We start from the raw sequence: 19,801 nt of genomic DNA on the forward strand, positions 1-19,801 counted from the left end.
GAGAGAGAGAGAGAGAGAGAGAGAGAGAGCGCCAAAGGGCTGGGCGGTGGTGGCATACACCTTTTTTTTTAATTAGGTATTTTCCTCATTTACATTTTCAATGCTATCTCAAAGGTCCCCCATACCCACCCCCCCAATCCCCTACCCACCCACTCCCCCTTTTTGGCCCTGGCGTTCCCCTGTACTGGGGCATATAAAGTTTGCAAGTCCAATGGGCCTCTCTTTGCAGTGATGGCCGACTAGGCCATCTTTTGATACATGGCATACACCTTTAATCCCAGCACTTGGGAGGCAGAGGCAGGCGAATTTCTGAGTTCGAGGCCAGCCTGGTTTACAGAGTAAGTTCCAGGACAGCCAGGGCTACACAGAGAAACCCTGTCTCAAAAAAACAAAAACAAAAACAAAAAAAAAACAAAAAAGAGAAAACAAACAAACAAAAAACAGCCAAAGGAAACAAATAAAAAAGATAAAATAAAACCTGAGCTTTAAGATGCCCTAAGATTCTGACTCCAGACTTCTTAGTTTTATGTAGATCAAAGAATCCTGAGTAAAATATTGCTTTCAGTGATACCATTATAAAAACCAAATTACAAATTTGATGTGCTTAATGTGTTGGTGCCATTGTTCTGAACACCTGTGTCAGAAACTTAGTCCCCATGGAAATAGTATTGAGAGGTGGGGTCTTTGGGAAGTTACGGCCATGGTGGCTCTGCACTTAAGAATGGACCAATACAGTTTTAAAAAGGATATATTCCATTTGCCCTTAAACCTTCTGCCTTGTGAGGACATAGGATTCCATCCCTCTGAAGGATGCAGTCTTCAAGACTCTCTCTTAGAAGAGACAGCAGCCCCCACCAAACGCCAAGCTTGTGCCTTGATCTTGGGCTTGCTAGGACTGTGAGAAAAAAATTTCTAGCTTCTTATAAATGACTCAGACTTGAAAGTATTCTGTTATGGCAGCACAAATTATATAAGACGTGGTGTTATACAAATATGAGTTTAAATTAAGGAACAAAAATATTTTTAAAGGATTTATTATTTTAATTACATGTGTGTTTATGTGTGTATGTATCTGCATACCTATGTAGGTATCCTTCAATGCCAGAAGAGGGCTTCAGACCCCTTGGAGCTGGAGTTGCAGGCAGTTAGAAGCTGTCAGACATGGGCTTTGGCAATTAAACTCAGGTCCTTGACAAAGCAGGAAGCATTCTTAAACATGTAAACATCTCTCCAACCTTTTTTTTATTTAAAGTAGGAGGCCAGAGGGCTCAGTGGTGAAGAGTAATTGGCACTATTCCAGAAGACATGAGTTTGGGTCCTAATACCCACATTGGTCAGCTCACAACTGCTTGTAACTCCAGCTGGCCTCCAAGGCCATACAGGTGTGCACACATACAGCATACACTTACATGGGCCTATACATATAAAAATAAAATAAACTTTGAAAGATATCAGATCCTATGTATTCCAGTGTGACCTCAAATGAGCTGTGTAGCCTTGAAATGTTAACTCTACTGCCACCACCTCCAAAGGGCAGGAATTACAGGCACATGTCACCACACCTGGTTGACAGCCTTTTATTTTTTAAGATTGTATTTTCAAATTGTGTGTGTGTGTGTGTGTGTGTGTTCAAGTAGCTACGTGCACATGTGGGTGCAGGTGCATGTTCACGAAGTTGCCCATACGGCAGAAGAGGGGTTCTGATCCTCTGTAACTGGAGTTACAGGTGGTTGTGAGCTACCTGATGTGGATCCTGAAAACACAGCTTGGCTTATTGTAAGAACAGTACATACTCTTAACTGCTGGGCCATCTCTCCAGCCTTTGAGATTATTTTATAAACCAAACCTAATTGCACTCACTGGGCTAGCTCAGCGGTAGAATACTTGTCTATCAGCATCCTGTGTTTGATCCAACAACAATAACACACACAAATTTTTTTAGAAGACAGGATCTAGCTATATTGCGCAAGGTCATGTCAAACTCCTGGGCTCAATGCCAGGTGGCGGTCTATGCCTTTAATCTCAGCACTCTGGAGGCAGAGGCAGGTGGATCTCTGTAAATTCAAGGCCAACCTAGTCCACAGAGGTAGTTTCAGGACAGCCAGGGCTACAGAGAGAAACCCTATCTAAAAGTAAACAAACAAAAAACAAAACCAAAAACAAAACCAACCCTCCTGGGCTCAAATAATCCTCCTGAGCCTACCTTAAAAGGTAGGATTAGAAATGTGTACCACTGGGCTTGGAAATAGTATCAATGAAAAGCTTGGAAATTTTAGAATCGGTTGTATCTGGAAAAATGGGGGGAAAATGAATTAAATATTGAGAGCTACCAGAATTTAGGAATCTGAGAGCAACAGGGCCTCATTGGCACCAGGGCTTCAAGTTTGTGGAGAATTCCTGCTTCTTGGGCTGACAATGGAGAACGTGCAGTCTTTCCAGGTGGTTGTTAACTCATTCTCAGCCTTACATTGGAGGGGCAGTGTGAGACCAAACAGAAAACTATTAAACAGAGTGCACTCCAGATAGTGTCTTACTACCTTCTTCATAAATAAGGGTCCTCTCTTAAGGAGTATAGCTACCTTCTTTAGAAGATCAATATATTTCCATGCAGCTGATAACAACCACCCCCAAAAGAGGAAAGATGCTTATTCATCAAAAGAGCCCAGGTGACACAATGACCACATTCATGGTGACTCCTCAGCTAGAAGCGCTGAACCTCGGGAAGACAGAGTTGAGTAGGCAAGGCTAGCTGCTCCCGGGAGAGTTATAATGAGGAGTGAGATGCCATGGGCTTCCTTTGTATCCAATGAGATTGTGTGTTCCCAGAACTATAGTTGAGAAAAGGGGCAGCTTGCTGACCATAGGCTGTGCTTTGTCTGTCACCCAGCTGTTTGTCCTTCCCTGCTCTGATGGTCTTGGGCCTTGCAAGAATTATCTGCAGAGCAGACACTTCTCTTACAACCTTTATTTAGAGGAGCAGTGGTGGTGCACGCCTTTAATCCAGCACTAGGGAGGCAGAGGCAGGCGGATTTAATGTGAGTTCGAGGCCAGCCTGGTCTACAGAGTGAGTTCTAGGACAGCCAGGACTACAAAGAGAAAAACTGTCTCGAGAAACAAAAACAGACAAATAAAACCCCTTTTATTTACGTATATGTGTCAGTGTAATTATAGTCACGTGTGTGCAGAAGCCTGCAGTAGTCAGAAGGCATCGGATCTCCTGGAGCTAGGATGGCAGGCAGCTGCAAGTGGCCCAGAGTGAGTGCTAGGGACAGAACTCGGGCCTTCTAAAAGAGCAACAGGTACTCTTAACTACAGAGCCATTTCTACAGCCCCAGTGAAAGGATTCTTTAAAAGAGTGGCCTGGGCGTGGTGGCACACACCTTTTCTAATCCCAGCACTTGGAAGGTAGAGGCGGACAGATCTTTATGAGTTCTAGTTCAGCCTGATCCATTGCGTTCCGGGAAAACTGAGGAAGAAGACCATAGATTGATCTCACTGGAATCTGCACAGCATAAGCACAGGGTAAGGGTTAGGGACACACACACACACACACACACACACACACACACACACACACACACGAGTAAAACTGACTCTGACTCTGAGGTCCAGCACTTCTCCCTGCCCCAGATTCCCTGCCTCTGTCAGGGAACTTTTCCTATCACTGACAGGCACATGGGCAGGCATCTCTTCCAGGTCCTGCCTTCAGAAAGGATGGTCCCTTTGTCCAGGAGCGTCCCTTCCCCAATTTCCTGTCTGGGCTGAACAAAGAGGGGTCGAGTGGGGATGATAGGAATGGGAGAATGAGGAGTGGTGACTCACTGGCCAGCTCGGGGGGTGGGGGGGGGCTTACTAATTTGACTGCTACTCATTTTATTTTTTTCATAATTTCATTTTTTATGTGTGTATGCTTTTCAGACGGTGCAGCTGATGTTTTTATCCAGATCTCTAGAAGCAACTCCGTTAGCATTAGAAATAATAATGGGTTCTCAAGAATGTTTTTAAAGTTTTTGAGACAGGGTCTTCTTGTGTACCCTAGGCTGATTTCCATCCCTCAATCTTCCTGATTCAGTCTTGGAGTGTGGGTCACAGTTACATGCCACCGATTCTGCTCTGATGTCGTTCTTACATTATACACGGAACCGAATCAGATTGCTGGCATCTGTCACTGCAGCTCTTGGTACTTCGGGTATTTCATTCCTGGTACTTCCGGGACTTCCTGTCATCCACTCTGCTGAGAGCTACTGGCCACCCACAGTGGCGTCTGTTTTATCTGAGGCACTCCTGAGAGACTGCCACAATAGCTGCATTAGAGCCTCTGGGGAAGCAGACATGAAGAGGTAGCTCCAGACAGACTGCTGGGAAGACTGTCCAGGCATGGGCCGTGTGTGCAATGCCAATTTTTGAGATCGGGGCTTTTTCTAGAAGGGAGACCAGAAAGGAATGTGCTCAAAGAGATGCTGGTCTGGAGACAAGGAATCCCATCTGCCCTGCCCCGGGCTAGATACAGTCATTATAGCACACTGTCAGTCTGGTCTGCCCACCTTCCCTATGACTGCAAATTCTTGCAGTCTAATCATCTTGGGGAGGGCTAACACTGTGTAAAAAAAGGTACAGGGGCTATGAATAGCAGTCCTGGGTGGGCCCGGGAGAAACATTAAATAGATGGAATTCCTCAGATCATCTGTTTAGACCCTTCTAATCTAGTGTGAGCCACCAGTGAGGTGTGTGACCCCGCCCTAGCTGTGTTACTCTCTGCTCACTTGACCGCAACTTTGGGACCAGGCCACTTTCATTCTGAGGATTCTTGTAGCCACTCCAAGCTTGGCTGTCTCATCAGGCCTTGGAGCTGTTTTGATTGCGTTTCTTCTCCATCACCTGAGCTCTTTAGTGGACACTCATTCTCCAGCACTCACTGACAAGAGAGCCACAGTATGGAGTGTGGGCAGGGCTTGTCTAGGTCTTAGTCACCTTTCCCTTTTTTTTTTTAAGATTTATTTATTTATTATATGTAAGTACACTGTAGCTGTCCTCAGATACTCCAGAAGAGGGGATCAGATTTCGTTACGGATGGTTGTGAGCCACCATGTGGTTGCTGGAATTTGAACTCACGACCTTCAGAAGAGCAGTCGGCGCTCTTACCCACTGAGCCATCTCGCCAGCCCCCCTTTTGTTTATATATGTGTGTGTGTATTTATATATACACACAGTCACACAAGCATGTACTCACACTCTCACACATAAACTCATACATGTGTGCACACACAGAATATATATATATATGTATATATGTGTGTGTATGTATATATATATGACTGAAGAGGAGTAATATGCCCAACTTCTTGAACATCCAAAACTAGAGATATCTGTTAACATTTTCTTTACCTCTTCTTTTGAAAAACAATATTTTGAGATAAACCCTTATAGCCCAGGCTGACCTCAAATTCATGCTCATCTGCCTCCGCTGGGATTTCTGTGTGCCACCACTCCTAGCTGACATGTGACAGATAAGAAGTGGTCACAGGACCCACTTTACTGCACTCAGCAGAGATACTAGATACTCCTCCAGACTGCGCTTCTGGGAGACTATAGAGCTGGAAAACTATCTGGCCTTATGCAACGTCTCTGAGGGGATTGAATTATGTGGACTCCATTTTCCCAGTCTGAGCTATTTTCATAATTCCACTAGAATCAAAGAACACTATCTCCTTGCCCCAATATCAATTCTAGAATAGTGATATGCTTTTTGTATAAAAGGCCAGATAGCAAGGGATTTCAAAATCATGGACTGTGCTGAAGCCATGTGACCCTGCTATTATAAAGTTGAAAATAGCCAAAGACATAAGTAGCCATGAACATAAATGAGTATGGTCCTGCCTAGTGAATCTCCTTCTGTGAACACCAAAGTTTGAATTTCATGTAATGGATGCCACTATCTTGATTTTTCTTTAAATCACGTAAATCTACAAATCCCTCTTGGCTTGAAAGCTGTGTAAGCGCAGTGCGACAGAGCAGAGCTTGATGGCCGCTTTTCTAAACCTCAAAGTCAGACAGGTTAGGAAGTTTCAGACTCCTGGGCTGCAACAATCCCCTGCCAGAGCCTTGGACTCTTCCTGTGCAGCTGTGACTGATACCGCACCTACCTGAATCTGCCCTTCGACACCCAGATGCGACTTAGGAAGCTAAGGGTCTCCTGTCTCTAAGTCTGTCTCATTTGTCTAATAGACTCAATATCTGCCTTGACCAAAAATTAAAATTAGTTTGGTGCCTCCCTTTTGCAGTGAAGGTGCAGCCTGAGTCTATCACCCATCAATATTCTTGAACAAAAGCAACGATCTCTTTTCAAATCTGTGGAGGCTGCATCTGTGTCACCAACATGACCCTTTCCAGAGCTCAGGATACAGTCTTCTGTGTGACAAAGCAGAGAACCAAAATGCTGAGAACATTCACCCTTGAGCTTTTGGTTGTGGGAGGTGCTGGACCAAGTAAGCCAGTTTGGGGTCAGAATTGATGGTCAGGATGCCCCGGGGGGGGGGGGGCTGTAGGGATCCTGAAGATGGTGCTGAAAGGGGAGCCCCGAACACAAGATCTGCTTGTTTGGTTATTAAGCTCAAAGGTAAGGAAGGCTGTGTGCTGACACCTTGGGTTTACTGAAGGACAGGCAACATCCTGCAAACGGAACAAGGATGGGCTGATAGCAGAGGGCCCTCCAGCAGCAGATTCCCCGCTGTGGCCCATAGGTGGCAGTCATGCTTTAGAAAGGACCTGGCTTTTCTCGGTGGGTGGATGTCAGCTCCGATCTTATCAGCCCACGTTGGTAAAGTACTGATTGTTGCAAATTATGGTCATCTTCACGAGGGTATGTTCAAAACAGAGGTCCTGTGTGGTTAAGAGTCCCACTATAGGAGCGAAGAGCCTGGTGTGATCGATTGAAAAAGGCAGGTTTATTTGGGTTTCTCATTTCAGATTGGCTCTTCTGCCCTAAGTTTGTGTTGCCACAGCATATCCTGGCTGGGACATAGGGCTGATCCTTCATAGTGGCCAGGAAAGAGACTCAGGAAGGAGTAGAGTTCTCAGCATCCCCTTCAAGGACATACCCCCAATGACCTAAATTATTTTCACTACATTTCCCTCCTAGCACTTGGGCCATCTTCCAATAGTGCCACAGGCTGACAACCAAAATCCTCAGTGTCTGTACATGCAGGCACTGATAAACCACAGTGCACGTGTGGGGGACAGCTAACTTACAAGGCACTAGCCCTCTCCTTCCACAGTGGGTTCTTAGGATCCAACCCAGGTCCCCAGGCTTGTGTGGCAAAGCCATCGTGATGGTCACCCAGCATGTAATACGAGGCTTTGGAAAACATTTAAGATTGAAAAGCCAAACAGTGATCTCTTTTTAAAGGGCATCGTCCTTAAGGGAAAATCCTGGCATTAAGTCAAAGTAACCGCATCAGGTAGCATTCAAGGCTACCTGGCTTGAGATGGGCAGGTGCTTGCTGGACCTTGGGGGTTAACCTCTACCAGAAGTCCAGATTTGGGAAAGCTTCTATTTATGCTGTTTATATACTCTGTAACCATTTCCCTGGTCTTCTTTGTCTGATCTATCTATCTAAACAAAAGCTTTCTGTTAGTAATTGTCAAGTTAAAGGGACTCATAGGACAAGACACTTGTGACCTTTCTCAAAGTGGATATTTGAAAACATACTAGGCTGACGGTAAGTGCTCATTGGTAGCAGTAGCAGGAACCAACCTGAGGGAAACAAAGAGGCAAGAGAAGCAAACCTCACAACGACAATCATTTAGGAAAACTTTGCTCTCAGAGACTCTAGAATTCCCCAAGCTGTCCGGCCCTCCTTAAGAGGGCTGTGAGTTTTATCAAGAATCTATTTGGGGGGGCTGGGATTATGTTCATGAGCCCTGTAATGTGATTTCTGTGGGGGGAACAGTATCTGCCCCCTTCCAGAGTCTATGGAGTGGGGCGGTGTCTATGAGCCACGCTCCACACCTGTGAGGCTAACAGATGCTCCACAGCCTCGATGGAAAGGTGAGCTGGATTAGTGAGCGGGGGAGGAGACATCTGATAACTTCTTAGTGATCAGCTGAGCTGACTGCCCCTGGGGTCTGCTTGTCATATGGGGTGCTTCTGAACCCAAGGCAAAGACTTCCCTCTGGAAACTTTTGGGTAGACATTCTCATGGTGTTAATGCCATGGTCACTCAGGACTATGAAGAGTCAGGACAGAGATGCAGTCGTTGGCACAGATCATGGTGGTGGCTGCAGGGCTTTGTGTGAGACCACCATCCAACAAGACAGAAGGAACTTGTATCACACCCAACCTGAAGTACAGACACAAACCTTGAAAGGTAGTGTGATTGTATTTATTGTTAGGAAGTCTTAGGGTTTTGTTTGTTTTGAGACAAGGGCTTGTGTATCGCCGTCTGACTTAAACCTCCCTATGCTGCTGAGAATGCAATTGAACTGTTGGTCACCCGATTTCACCTCCCTGGTGCTGGCTGGGATTACAGATCGTCCGTCACATTGCTCAGTTTACAGTCCTGGGGCTGGAGTGTGTGATCAAGCCTAGTGCTTTGCACATGTAAGGCAAACACACAGTATTAGGTGAACCTTCCGTTAGAGGGAGGTGAAAGTCAATTTAGTAGCTTATCAAAGTAGGTAGGAAAAGTCAGAGTTGGGGTTGGCATGGGTTCACCTCTCTCTCTCTCAAAAAAAAAGGCTTTTTTATTTAATATATGTAAGTACATATAGCCCTCTTTAGACACACCAGAAGAGGGCACTGCATTCCATTACAGATGGTTGTGAGTCCCCATGTGGTTGCCAGGAATTGAACTCTAGACCTCTGGACGAGCAGTCAGCTCTCTCTCTCTCTTTAAAGATTTTATTTATTATTATAAATAAGCACACTGAAGCTGTCTTCAGATACACCAGAAGAGGGTATCAGATCTCATTACAGATGGTTGTGAGCCACCATGTGGTTGCTGGGATTTGAACTCAGGACCTTCGGAACATCAGACAGTGCTCTTAACTGCTAAGCCATCTCTCCAGCCCCAGTCAGAGCTCTTAACCACTGAGCCATCTCTCCAGCCCGGGTTCATGCTTCTTATCTAAGACAATAGATTTTCAGTCTTGAAGGATCCTCAATTAGTACCCACCCCCACCCTCAGAAAAAAAAATTAAAAGCTGTGAATGATAGCACACTCTGATATTCCCAGCACTCAGAAGGCAGAGGCAGGAGGATAATGAGTTCAAGGTCATTAATAGCCATAAAATCAAGATTAACCTGGCTCACATGAGAAACTGTCTCAAAAAACAAAGACAGAAACACAACTCGGGGGAGGGTCCAGCTAAGAGTGTAACTCAGCAACAGAGCATGGAATTAGCAAGCACAAGACACCCAAAGGGGGCGGTGTGGTTGACTGGGAGAAGAACCTAGGGATGGAGAACTCTAGCCTCGATACAGTGCACGGTGAAGCGTCATGGACCAGCCTCTCTTGCTGGACAGCAGTGGAGCATGGCACAGGGCAGGGTTGCTTGCTCCTTCTTTCTGTGGCCCAAGTAAAGGTAATATGGTGGAATAAAACAGGGAAGCCAGGCCAAGTGCCGAAGCCAAAGATAAGATGATATGAAACGATTAGGCCAAGGGCTGGCTGGTTTTTAGGATGCTGTCCTAAAATGGAGTATGCTGGTATTTAATCCAACGCCTTCATACCCCACCCAAATCTCTGGCTGGGCTTTCTTGGAGGTAGCCAGGCATGGGCAAGGAAAGGGCTCTTTCTTTCTTCTTTCTTCCCTTCCTTCTCTTCTTTCTCCAGAGTGTAGGCCCCTCCAGGGCACCTCAAGTTGGCATCAGTGGAAGCTACAAGCACAAGGCAGAGGTCAGCCTCAGTAGCTCCAGGGCTCTCCCTGTCACCAGCCTCTGCCAGTGGCTCAATGCAGGTTCGGCTTCCCTTGGTTGGTATCACTCCTTAGTGCCCGACCAAATAGTCAGGAACAGTTATTATAAGTAGGCAGGGCCTCTATTACCTTGTGAGGTACAGCAACGTCAGAAAGGCAGTGTTTCCCAGCACTGCAGAAACCAGCAAAGCCCCCGAAGTAAACTGTCCTTCATTCTCCAGAGTCCCCAAGTGGCATTTCAGAGCACAGGAATTCACTTCACCTAGACGGTCCTCGCTAGAGCTGACTCGGTTACATACCAAAGGTCTGAGTAGCAGTAGAGACCTCCAGACTCTTCATACACAAGGCAGCTCCCCAGGCTGCCTCTTCTGAGCAGTGCTCCAGTGCACTTAGGTTATCACAGTAAAAATGCACTTATATCAAGTTAAAAACAAAAAAAACAAAACAAAAAATCAAACCAAAACCCCAGGATGCAGAACAGAAATATACATGTACATTTTCAGAGATCAAGTGGATACAGTTTCTTTATAGGCATATTAATGAATTTCATGACACTAAAAAAAAAAAAAAATACAAATCATCTCAAGAAATTTACAGTGGTCCCTAGTACTGTAAGAGAGATTAAATAAAAATACGTGTGGATCATCAACAGCTTGTTAGGTAAATCAAGTTACAGTCTTGCCCTTCAGATTAAAGTGCTGCAGTATAACCAGCGTTCCTCACCTTCCGGGTGATAAGAACACACAGATTCTTCATTGAGAACCACCGCTACCCCACCCTATCCACGGCAACCCTATCCACGGCATTGGCCTATGACTCGCTGAGCAGAGGTGTTAAGATTTAGTGAGATTTTTTATTACTACCAGGAAGAAAAAAAAAAATCATGAAACATTTTAATTCCAGAATGAGGTGACCAGCAATGGAATTCCCTCTACTAGTGAAAAAGCGGCCGTGTGTGTGTGTGTGTGTGTGTGTGTGTGTGTGTGTGTATATTAAGGTGTGCATCTATATGTGTATGTATATATACATATGTGTGTGTTTTAAGATGTGTGTATATATGTATATATATATATATATTAAGGTGTGCATATATGTGTATATATATATATGTGTGTGTGTGTACATTTTATAAAAAAAAAAATACATTGATCTACCAGGAATGGTGGCACATACCTGTAATTCCAGTATTTGGAAATTTGAAAAACTGAGGCGGGGGTGGGGGTGGGGGTGTGTGTATGTGTGAAAAGCTTAAAGCCAGTGAGATCTGTCTCAAAATAGCAGCAACAAAACTCCCCAAATCAGGAGGTAGCAGCAAAGAAGCAGATGCCATCCTGTAGCTCTTCACAACTGTTCCTTACCGCTGACGTGTGGCTGGGGCGCTCTACCCCTGAGCACTTACCCAGCCCCTGCCTGAGCCTCCTTCATCTTGAGAAATCAGTGGACTGTCTACTCCCTTCCAGGAAACGCCATTGAGACAAGCCGATGGCAGGAAACGGCCAAAGGTCCGGTCCTAAAATCATCCTCCACCTCACAGAGATGCTGTAGAGGAACTCAGTCCCCTCCCCACCTAGGAAAGGCCAGCGGGGCAACAGGAACCCCGAACCCTGAGGAGAGACCGACTCTCTGTTTCCTTTTAAATTTAATGTTATGTGTATTGATATTTTGTCTGCATGGATGTCCGGGTGACACGGTCAGATTCCCTTGAACAGAAATTACAGACAGTTGTGAGCTACCATGTGGTTGCTGGGAATTGAACCCAAGTCCTCTGGACCTGGTCCACTGTTCAGCCAGTGAGTGCTCTTAACCACTAGACTATCACTCCAGCCTGAAAAGTGACTCTTTAGTTCTTTCATGTCTCCAGGAAATGGCCCTATAGATCTAAAGAGCAGTGTGTGTGTGTGTGTGTGACCACATGAAGGGCAGAGGTCTATGGTAGCTTTTCATTTTATTGTTTAAGACTGTCCCTCACTGAACCTGGAGTTTCCAGTGAGCCCCTGAGATCTGCCTGGCTCTGCCCTCCCCCAGCCCAGCCCCCACCCAGGCACATGCCACTCTTCCTGGCTTTAGCATAGATGCTAAGAATCCAAACGGAGACCATCAGGTTTGTAGTGCAAGCACCTTACCCACTGAGCTATATCCCCCAATCCATGGAGAACATATTTTTAAGGCCAGAGGGTACTGCCAATTGTAAAAGGCATATTCAAAAATCTAAGAAGCATGCTCAGAGGTTTTATGTAAACAACCGTGCTCCGACCAGAAGGCATCAAACACGGCTGTAATCCTAGCACTTGGCAGTGGGGGGCAGAAAGGTCAGAAATCTAAGGCCAATCTCAGTACACAGTGAGTTCAAGAGCAGCCCCAGCCCGGGGCTACATAACACCCCACCCTGAAAACAGAACAACGCCTCCCAAACCAACCCTCACCAAAACAACCCTTGAGTCCTCGGGTTTACCCGAATTAAAAATTGAGCTTGTGCCTCAACCGAGGTGCTCAAAGGCCAAGAGAGCGGGTGAAACAGCACACATCCCAAAGTCCCTTTCTCATCTCACCCTGAGCCTGCCTTCACGGAGGATCCATACCGGAAGATCTCAGCATCAAAGGGCAACAACCCTGGCGTTAAAACACATCGGATCAAATCTGATATTTACAATGTAGTCAAAGGCACAGTGGCATTGAAAAACAAAACGCTGGGAGATGTATAGTAAAAGATTCGTTGTAATCATTAATCTGGTTTTCAGCTAGGAGAATTAACTCTTGAGAGATGATGCACACAGCAGGCCTTCGGAACCGGTGTGCTAGTTACTAGGGAGACCACGCCTCCTTCAGACCACGCCTCCTTCCCGCAGTTTACATCTTTCCGGCCTTCTTGCCCATCTGCGCCGGCACTCGGAGGATGTTGGGGGTCTCCTCCATGACTCTGACTAGCAGGTTGTCGATGTAGTCCTCCAGCTCCCGCACCTGAAACTCCTTCTTGCTGATGGTCTCCTTCTGTTTGAGGACTAGCTGGATCAGCTCATCGTGGGTCAGCTGCGCGTAGGCAAAGGCGGGATCCGAGGGCTGGTATTTCTTTGGAGAGGGAAGGAAGAGGGAAGGGGTTAAGAGTCAGCAGAGACAGGAACTCGCAGAGATCAACCTGCCCCTGCTTCCCAGGTGTTAAAACACGCGCCACCACACCCGGCTTAGAAAGCCACTTTCCACAAAGGATGAAACCAGGCGGCTGACGAGAAGAGAGAAGGACTTTGGAGTCTGTAGAGTAGGTATGAGTTGGTTACATGTTTGTTTGTTTGTTTTCTTTATTATCCTTTAAAATTGTAACAGCCAGGGGCCTCGGGGCAGCTCAATAGCAGAAGACTTGCCTAGCACGGGTAAGGCCCCAGGATTGATCCACAGCATCAAAGAACCTTACTTGGCTTACAGTTCTCACACCTCTGGTCTTGACTCTGCAGAGGCACATGTTGTCAAGAAATGTAATTAGGGGGGGGCTGGAGAGATGGCTCAGTGGTTAAGAGCACTGACTGCTCTTCCGAAGGTCCTGAGTTCAAATCCCAACAACCACATGATCGCTCACAACCATCCGTAATGGGATCTGACTCCCTCTTCTGGTGTGTCTGAAGACAGCTACAGTGTACTTACATATAATAAAATAAATAAATCTTTAAAAAAAAAAAAGAAAGAAAGGAATGTAATAAGGGGGGGGGGCTGGAGAGATGGCTTAGTGGTTAAGAGCACTGGTCCTCTTTCAGAGGACCCTGGTTCGATTCCCAGCAACGACATGGTGACTTTCTGTCTCTGTCTCTCTCTCGTGTCTCTCTCTCTCACACACACACACACACAAACACATACGCTGTTCACAGACATACATGCAAGCATAATAATCACATACATAAAATAAAAAATAAAGGAGAGAAAGAATGAGTCCTTGGTGGTATCTGGTAGTTGTCACTTAGTGAGCCAGGCCCGGGTATCCAGTGTACATGCAGGACGCCTGCCAGTCAGCCCAGCTTGCTACCTCTGAGCTCCCTCTGAGACCCCACCAAAAGCTACCCCACACTCTGAAAACACGATAGCTAAAGCCATGCGTCACCAGAGCGCACACTCTCTGCGTACACAGTGGCCTTTCCCAGAGACTGACTGTTCTCATTTCTGATAGGGGCATGTACCCACAACAGTGGCTTTTAACTGGTATTTATCATCTGGGACAAGGGGGCTCTAACTGTGAGCACAGAGTTCTGAGCCAGAAGGAAATGAGAGATAAAAGTCAATGAGAAGTAGCAAGTCACACCAAGGTCTCAGGGGGGAGTGGGAGGAAAGACCTGGCAGCCGAGCTGCAGCTGAGCAGATTTATAAGGCCCAGGAAACAAGACTCCAGGGCAACTCAAGGTGATTTTTACTCAAAGAACTCCAAGGCAGTAAACAGTTTTAGCCCCAGGGGCAAGCCACCTTCACCACCTATCAGGGAGACCAATAAATTAAGAGCCTATCAGCTCCAAGCAGAGTCAGGGGCAGAAGCAACACTAGTAGCTCAACCACAGTGCAGAAGCCTCTACCCTATTCAGGGAGCGGAATTCAGAGGACTCCCACTCTCTCACTGGCTGGCTAGAAGCACACTCGGATGCTTTCGCACTGAGCAAGCGTGAATGCAGGTCAGGCGGTACATGAGTAACACAATAATGGAGACACTGGCCTCCTCTCCAACATCTGCTTCTCTCCCCACCCCCCCATTCCAGTTTTCCTTCTTTGTTTCTTCTTGTTGAGAATGTACATTCAGAGGGGGTATACCCTTCGTCTCTGTTTTCTGCTTCTAGGGCTTAAACTCAGGGTTTTGGCCACGGCAAGCAAGAGCTCTCTACCACTGAGCTACAACCCCTTGAGCCGCTCCGGGTGTGACTTCCAAAACTGGATTCAAACCTGGCAGGATGGTGCACACTTGCCATCCCAGCACTAAGGAGATGAAGGCAAGGAGATCTTGAGTTGGAGGCTAGCCTGTATCATGAAGCAAGCTCTAGGCAAACCTCGGCTACAGAGAGACAGTATCTCAAAAAACAAACACCACAAAAGTCAGTATCATGTCTAGAATTTTCTGGACACTGAACACACACAAATGTGGATTTATTCAACACTACTAAACTATGTTGAAATGGTACGATGAGACTGGCTGTGGGGTATACCTTTAATCCTTGCACTCTGGAGGCAGAGGCAGATCTGGAGGGGCTAGCCTGATCCACATCAAGAGTTCCAGGTCAGTCAGGTCTACAGATTAAGACCCTGTTCTCAATATAAGGGTATGGTGGAAAGCTAACATGCTCTGTACATTTTGCCATAATTAGATTTATTTATTTATTTATTTATTTATTATATGTAAGTACACTGTAGCTGTCCTCGGACACTCCAGAAGAGGGAGTCAGAACTCGTAACAAATGGTTGTGAGCCACCATGTGGCTGCTGGGATTTGAACTCCTGACCTCTGGAAGAGCAGTCGGGTGCTCTTACCCACTGAGCCATCTCACCAGCCCCAACAGAGAGCGTTATTAAGAAATGCTGATTGGTGGTTGAGTGTGAAGCTTGGTGACAGCATGTGTTTAGCAAGGGCAAGGCCCAGCATTACATAGCCACTCTGTTCTCTCCGTCTCTTCCTTCTCCTCCTTTCCTTCCGCCTCTCCTTGTGAAACGGGGTCTCGTGTAGCCCATGCTGGACTTGAGTTCCTGAGCTTCAGGCCTCCACTTCCCAAGTGTGTGCCACATCTGGTGTTCTCTCTCTCTCTCTCTCTCTCTCTCTCTCTCTCTCTCCCCCTTCTGCTGTCTTCCTTGCCTTTCGTTTTGAGACAAGGTCTCATGTAGTTCAGGAGGATCCCGAACTCCCTTTGTAGCCAGGGTTGACCTTTAGCTTATGATCTTCCTGCCTCTTCCCCAGGGCCGCGAGCGATTACAAGCCTGAGCTACCACACCCTGTTTATGTGCTCCTGAGGATCAACCCCACGATTCCTGATTACTAAGCAAGAACTCCATCAACTGAATTAAACCCCGAGCCCTTTCCTTTTACTTACTTCTTAAAATGGTATGCTTTATAATGTTGACATCAGGCAGAGTATAGTTTTGCAGCATTTTTTTTAAAGTTAAAAATATTACATCATGATTACACTTATTTCCAGAGATCATATGTGGGGGTGGGGGTGGGGGTGAGTCATGGCACTTGTATGCAGGTCAGAGGACAAACTGAGGGACAGAGTCATTTCTCTCCTACTTTGTAGGTCCCAGGGACTGAACTCGGGTCATTAGGCTTGTTAGAGAGTGCATTTATAGAGGAGCCATCTCCCCCAAGGATAGCCTTTTTTTTTTTTTTTTTTTTTTTGGTGATTATTCTGTAAGCATAATTAAATTTTAGTTCAACTTGATTTTTGAAAAATTTAATTCCAGTATATTTCAACCATCACTGTCATGCTAGGTATTTGTTGTTTTCAACAATCCCAAGTACATACAACATTTCTTTTAAAAAAGTTTTTTGTTTGTTTGTTTTATTTTTCTCTCTCTCCCTTTTTTTAAGATTTATTTATTTATTATATGTAAGTACACTGTAGTTGTCCTCAGATACTCCAGAAGAGAGCATCAGATTTCGTTATGGATGGTTGTGAGCCACCATGTGGTTGCTGGGATTTGAACTCGGGACCTTCGGAAGAGCAGTCGGCACTCTTAACCACTGAGCCATCTCACCAGCCCCCTGTTTGTTTTATTTTTAATTATGTCTGTGTACTGTGTACACAAGTGTATATGACCATGGAGGCCAGAAGAGGGCATTACCTCATCTGGTGCTGCATGCTGGTTATAAGGACTCATTCCTGTAACCTCAGTTAATGGCCAGCCTGGGCTATATGAAACCTTGTCTCCAAAAGCAAGAATGATGCGGCCAGAGAGGTTCAGTGGTCAGGAGCTCTGTTGTTCCTGCAGAAACCATGGGTTCGGCTCCCAGCACCCACACGGTGGCTCACAGTCATCTTTAATTCCAGTTTCAGGAAATCTAATGCCTTCTTCAGGTTCCGTGGGCACCAGGCAAGCATGTAGTACATACACATATATGCAGGTAGAACACATATGCACATTAAAAAAATCTCCACTTGAATCTGTAGTCAAAGAGTAAAGAATATATCTACAACTTTGAAATCATTAGAAGAGTCTAGGCAGTGGTGGTACATGCTTTTAATCTCAGCACTCAGGAGGTAGAAGCAGGTGGATCTTGGAGTTTGAGGCCAGCCTGGTCTGTAAAGAATTCCAGGATAACAAAGGCTATGTGAAAAACAAACAAACAAATAAACAAAAAACCTATCTCAGAACAACAACAACAAAACCCAAAAAACTCAAACATAATTTAAAAATGAGTGTGAACTAAATAGAGTTCACAAAAGACGAGACATAAATCACAGGGAAACAAAGAAATGTTCAACGTCCTTAATCATCAGGGAAATGCAAATAATACTTTGATTTTTTTCCAGACAGGGTTTCTCTGTGTAGCCCTGGCTGTCCTGGAACTCACTCTGTAGACCAGGCTGGCCTCGAACTCAGAAATCCACCTGCCTCTGCCTCCCAAGTGCTGGGATTAAAGGCGTGCGCCACCGCTGCCCGGCTTGAGATTTCATCTTACATCAGTCAGAGTGGCTAAGATCAATGAGACAGATGGCAGCTTGTGCTGTGGAGGATGTGGAGTAAGGGGGACGGACAGTCATCTACTGCTAGGAGAGCACACTTATCTAGCCACCATAGAAATCAGCGTGGTGTTCCTCAGAAAGGTGGAAACAGATCTTAAGATGCAGGAGGCATACCACTCTTGGGCATATACGCAAAAGAGTCTACATCCTACTACAGAGACACGTGCTCACTCACTACTCTTCATATCCTAATAGCCAGACACTGCAAAAAACTTAGATGTCTATCATGGATGAAAAGATTAAAAAACCATGTTGTACATTTACACAATGGAATATTTTTCAAGTTTAGAAAAATAAATTTAGATGGGCGTAGTAGCATACGCCTTTAATCCCAGCACTTCGGAGGCAGCAGAGGCAGGTAGGTCTCTGTGAGTTCAAGGCCAGCCTAGTCTACAAAGCAAGTCAAGGTCAGCCAGGGCTCTGTTACTCATCGAAACCCTGTCTCCAAAAAAAACCAAAACAGGGCTGGAGAGATGGCTCAGCGGTTAAGAGCACCGACTGCTCTTCTAAAGGTCCTGAGTTCAATCCCTAGCAATCACATGGTGGCTCACAACCATCTCTAATGGGATCTGATGCCCTCTTCTAGTATGTCTGAAGAGAACAAAGTATACTCACATACATAAAATAAATAAATCTTATAAAAAAATGTTTAAACAAAACAAGTGTGCACCAATACACAGTGCTTTTTAATATATTTAAATTTGGCTAGGCAGTGGTGGTGCAGACATTTAATCCCAGCACTTGGGAGGCAGAGGCAGGTAGATCTGAGTTTGAGGTCAACCTGGTCTACATAGTTCCAGGACAGCCAGGGATAGAGAGATCTAAGTTGGGGGAGTAACTAGCTTCTATCTGATTGGATTACAGACACACTCCCTGAGACGGAACCCGTGTTGGACACCGCTCCAGTCGTGAAGAACCTGAGACTAGACAGGCCACGGACCCAGGGAAAGCCAAATACTCTGCTAAAGGGACAGAGCAATAGAAGGACTCCTAATGACACTCTGCCATACCTAAGGTCTTGAGAAGTCCCAGCAACTGGACCATCCCTCCCCTCGGGGCTCCGGGAACCCTGTGGAAGAGGAGGTAGGAAGAGTATAAGGGGCAGAGGGAAGTACAGCAAGGCAAGAAGGACTGACATGCCTGTGTTCCCACAGACGGGCAGCATGCTCAGGTTCAAGCCAGGTGCCTCCCAGCACGGAGAGAGGAAGCAGACACCAGGCCCCACCTTAACTCAAAAAGCCATCTCCAACTGACAAACATTTACAAAGGAAACATTAGTTTCTCCAAGTGAGTCTCCTTGGGTACACAAACCCACTTGATGCGCAGGCCCCATGCCCAGTGGTAGATAGCCAACACAAAATGAACAATAGTATTTTTGTAGATTTTTTTTTTTTTGGTCTCTTATTGCTTTATCTGGAGGTTTTATTTTTAAACCCTGCTGGTCATTTGCTTATATATTATTGTTTCCAATTTTGTGTTTTTATTTTCTCTCTGTGTGTGTGTATACTTTTCTGTTTTATTCTGGCTTTTGTTTTGTTTTTACTTATCTGTATGTTCTGTAAAGAGAGGGGGGCATGGAGTTGGATGGGCCGGGAGGATCTGGGAGGAAAGGAGGGAGGGGGAACCATGATCAAATACATTACATGAAAAAACATTATTCAAAAGAATAAAAAATGATTAAGAGCTGTTGAGAAAGATATCTACCTGACCACAACCTCTGGCCTCTACACGCCTGCACACACAAACATGTGCACACACGCACGTGACTCACACACAGACCATTAGAAGTGAAAAAGGACACTAAGCACACAGCTTACTTTCCCACGGTTTGGATAAGAATGGGCACGTGCAGAGGCAGACAGAGGACAAGTAGGAGGAAGAGGGAGGAACCAGAGGGGAGAGAGCGAACTGGGTCCAGAGGAACAGGGGCGAACCCAGAGGGAGGCCACAGGAACTCCCCGCACTACTTCTGCAACTTTGTAAATGTTGGGAACTATTTTTGAGAAACAAAACCCAGAACATCTGTATCAAGAATTTTATATTTTTGTCTAAAGATAAGAAAGATGGAGAAAGAAAATCTTTTTAGAGAGAGAGAGAGAGAGAGAGAGAGAGAGAGAGAGAGAAAGTGTCAGGTGATGTGGCGGCACCGGCCTGTAATCCCAGCACCCAGGAGGCTGAGTCATGAGGTT

The 19,801-nt window shown here is 45.7% G+C and overlaps 1 protein-coding gene and 1 long non-coding RNA gene across 3 annotated transcripts in view; one reads left to right on the plus strand and one right to left on the minus strand.

Moving 5' to 3' along the window:
• Nucleotides 1-8,359: 8,359 nt before the first annotated feature.
• Rab11fip1 (RAB11 family interacting protein 1 (class I)) overlaps nt 8,360-19,801 on the minus strand; it is a 35,874-nt gene continuing 24,432 nt past the window's right edge. For both annotated transcript variants that reach the window (NM_029423.2, NM_001080813.2), the window contains one exon: nt 8,360-12,981. In NM_029423.2, coding sequence (NP_083699.2) covers nt 12,763-12,981 — 219 coding nt within the window. In that variant the 3' untranslated portion in view covers nt 8,360-12,762. The remainder of the gene's footprint in view (nt 12,982-19,801) is intronic.
• Nucleotides 12,497-19,293, plus strand: 4933416M07Rik (RIKEN cDNA 4933416M07 gene). Its single transcript, NR_045840.1, has 4 exons — nt 12,497-12,948; nt 13,066-13,172; nt 15,827-15,970; nt 18,477-19,293. It is a non-coding gene; the product is annotated as an RIKEN cDNA 4933416M07 gene (long non-coding RNA).

This window comes from Mus musculus, chromosome 8 (genome assembly GCF_000001635.26).
Source record: "Mus musculus strain C57BL/6J chromosome 8, GRCm38.p6 C57BL/6J".
In the NCBI taxonomy this organism is placed as follows: domain Eukaryota; kingdom Metazoa; phylum Chordata; class Mammalia; order Rodentia; family Muridae; genus Mus; species Mus musculus.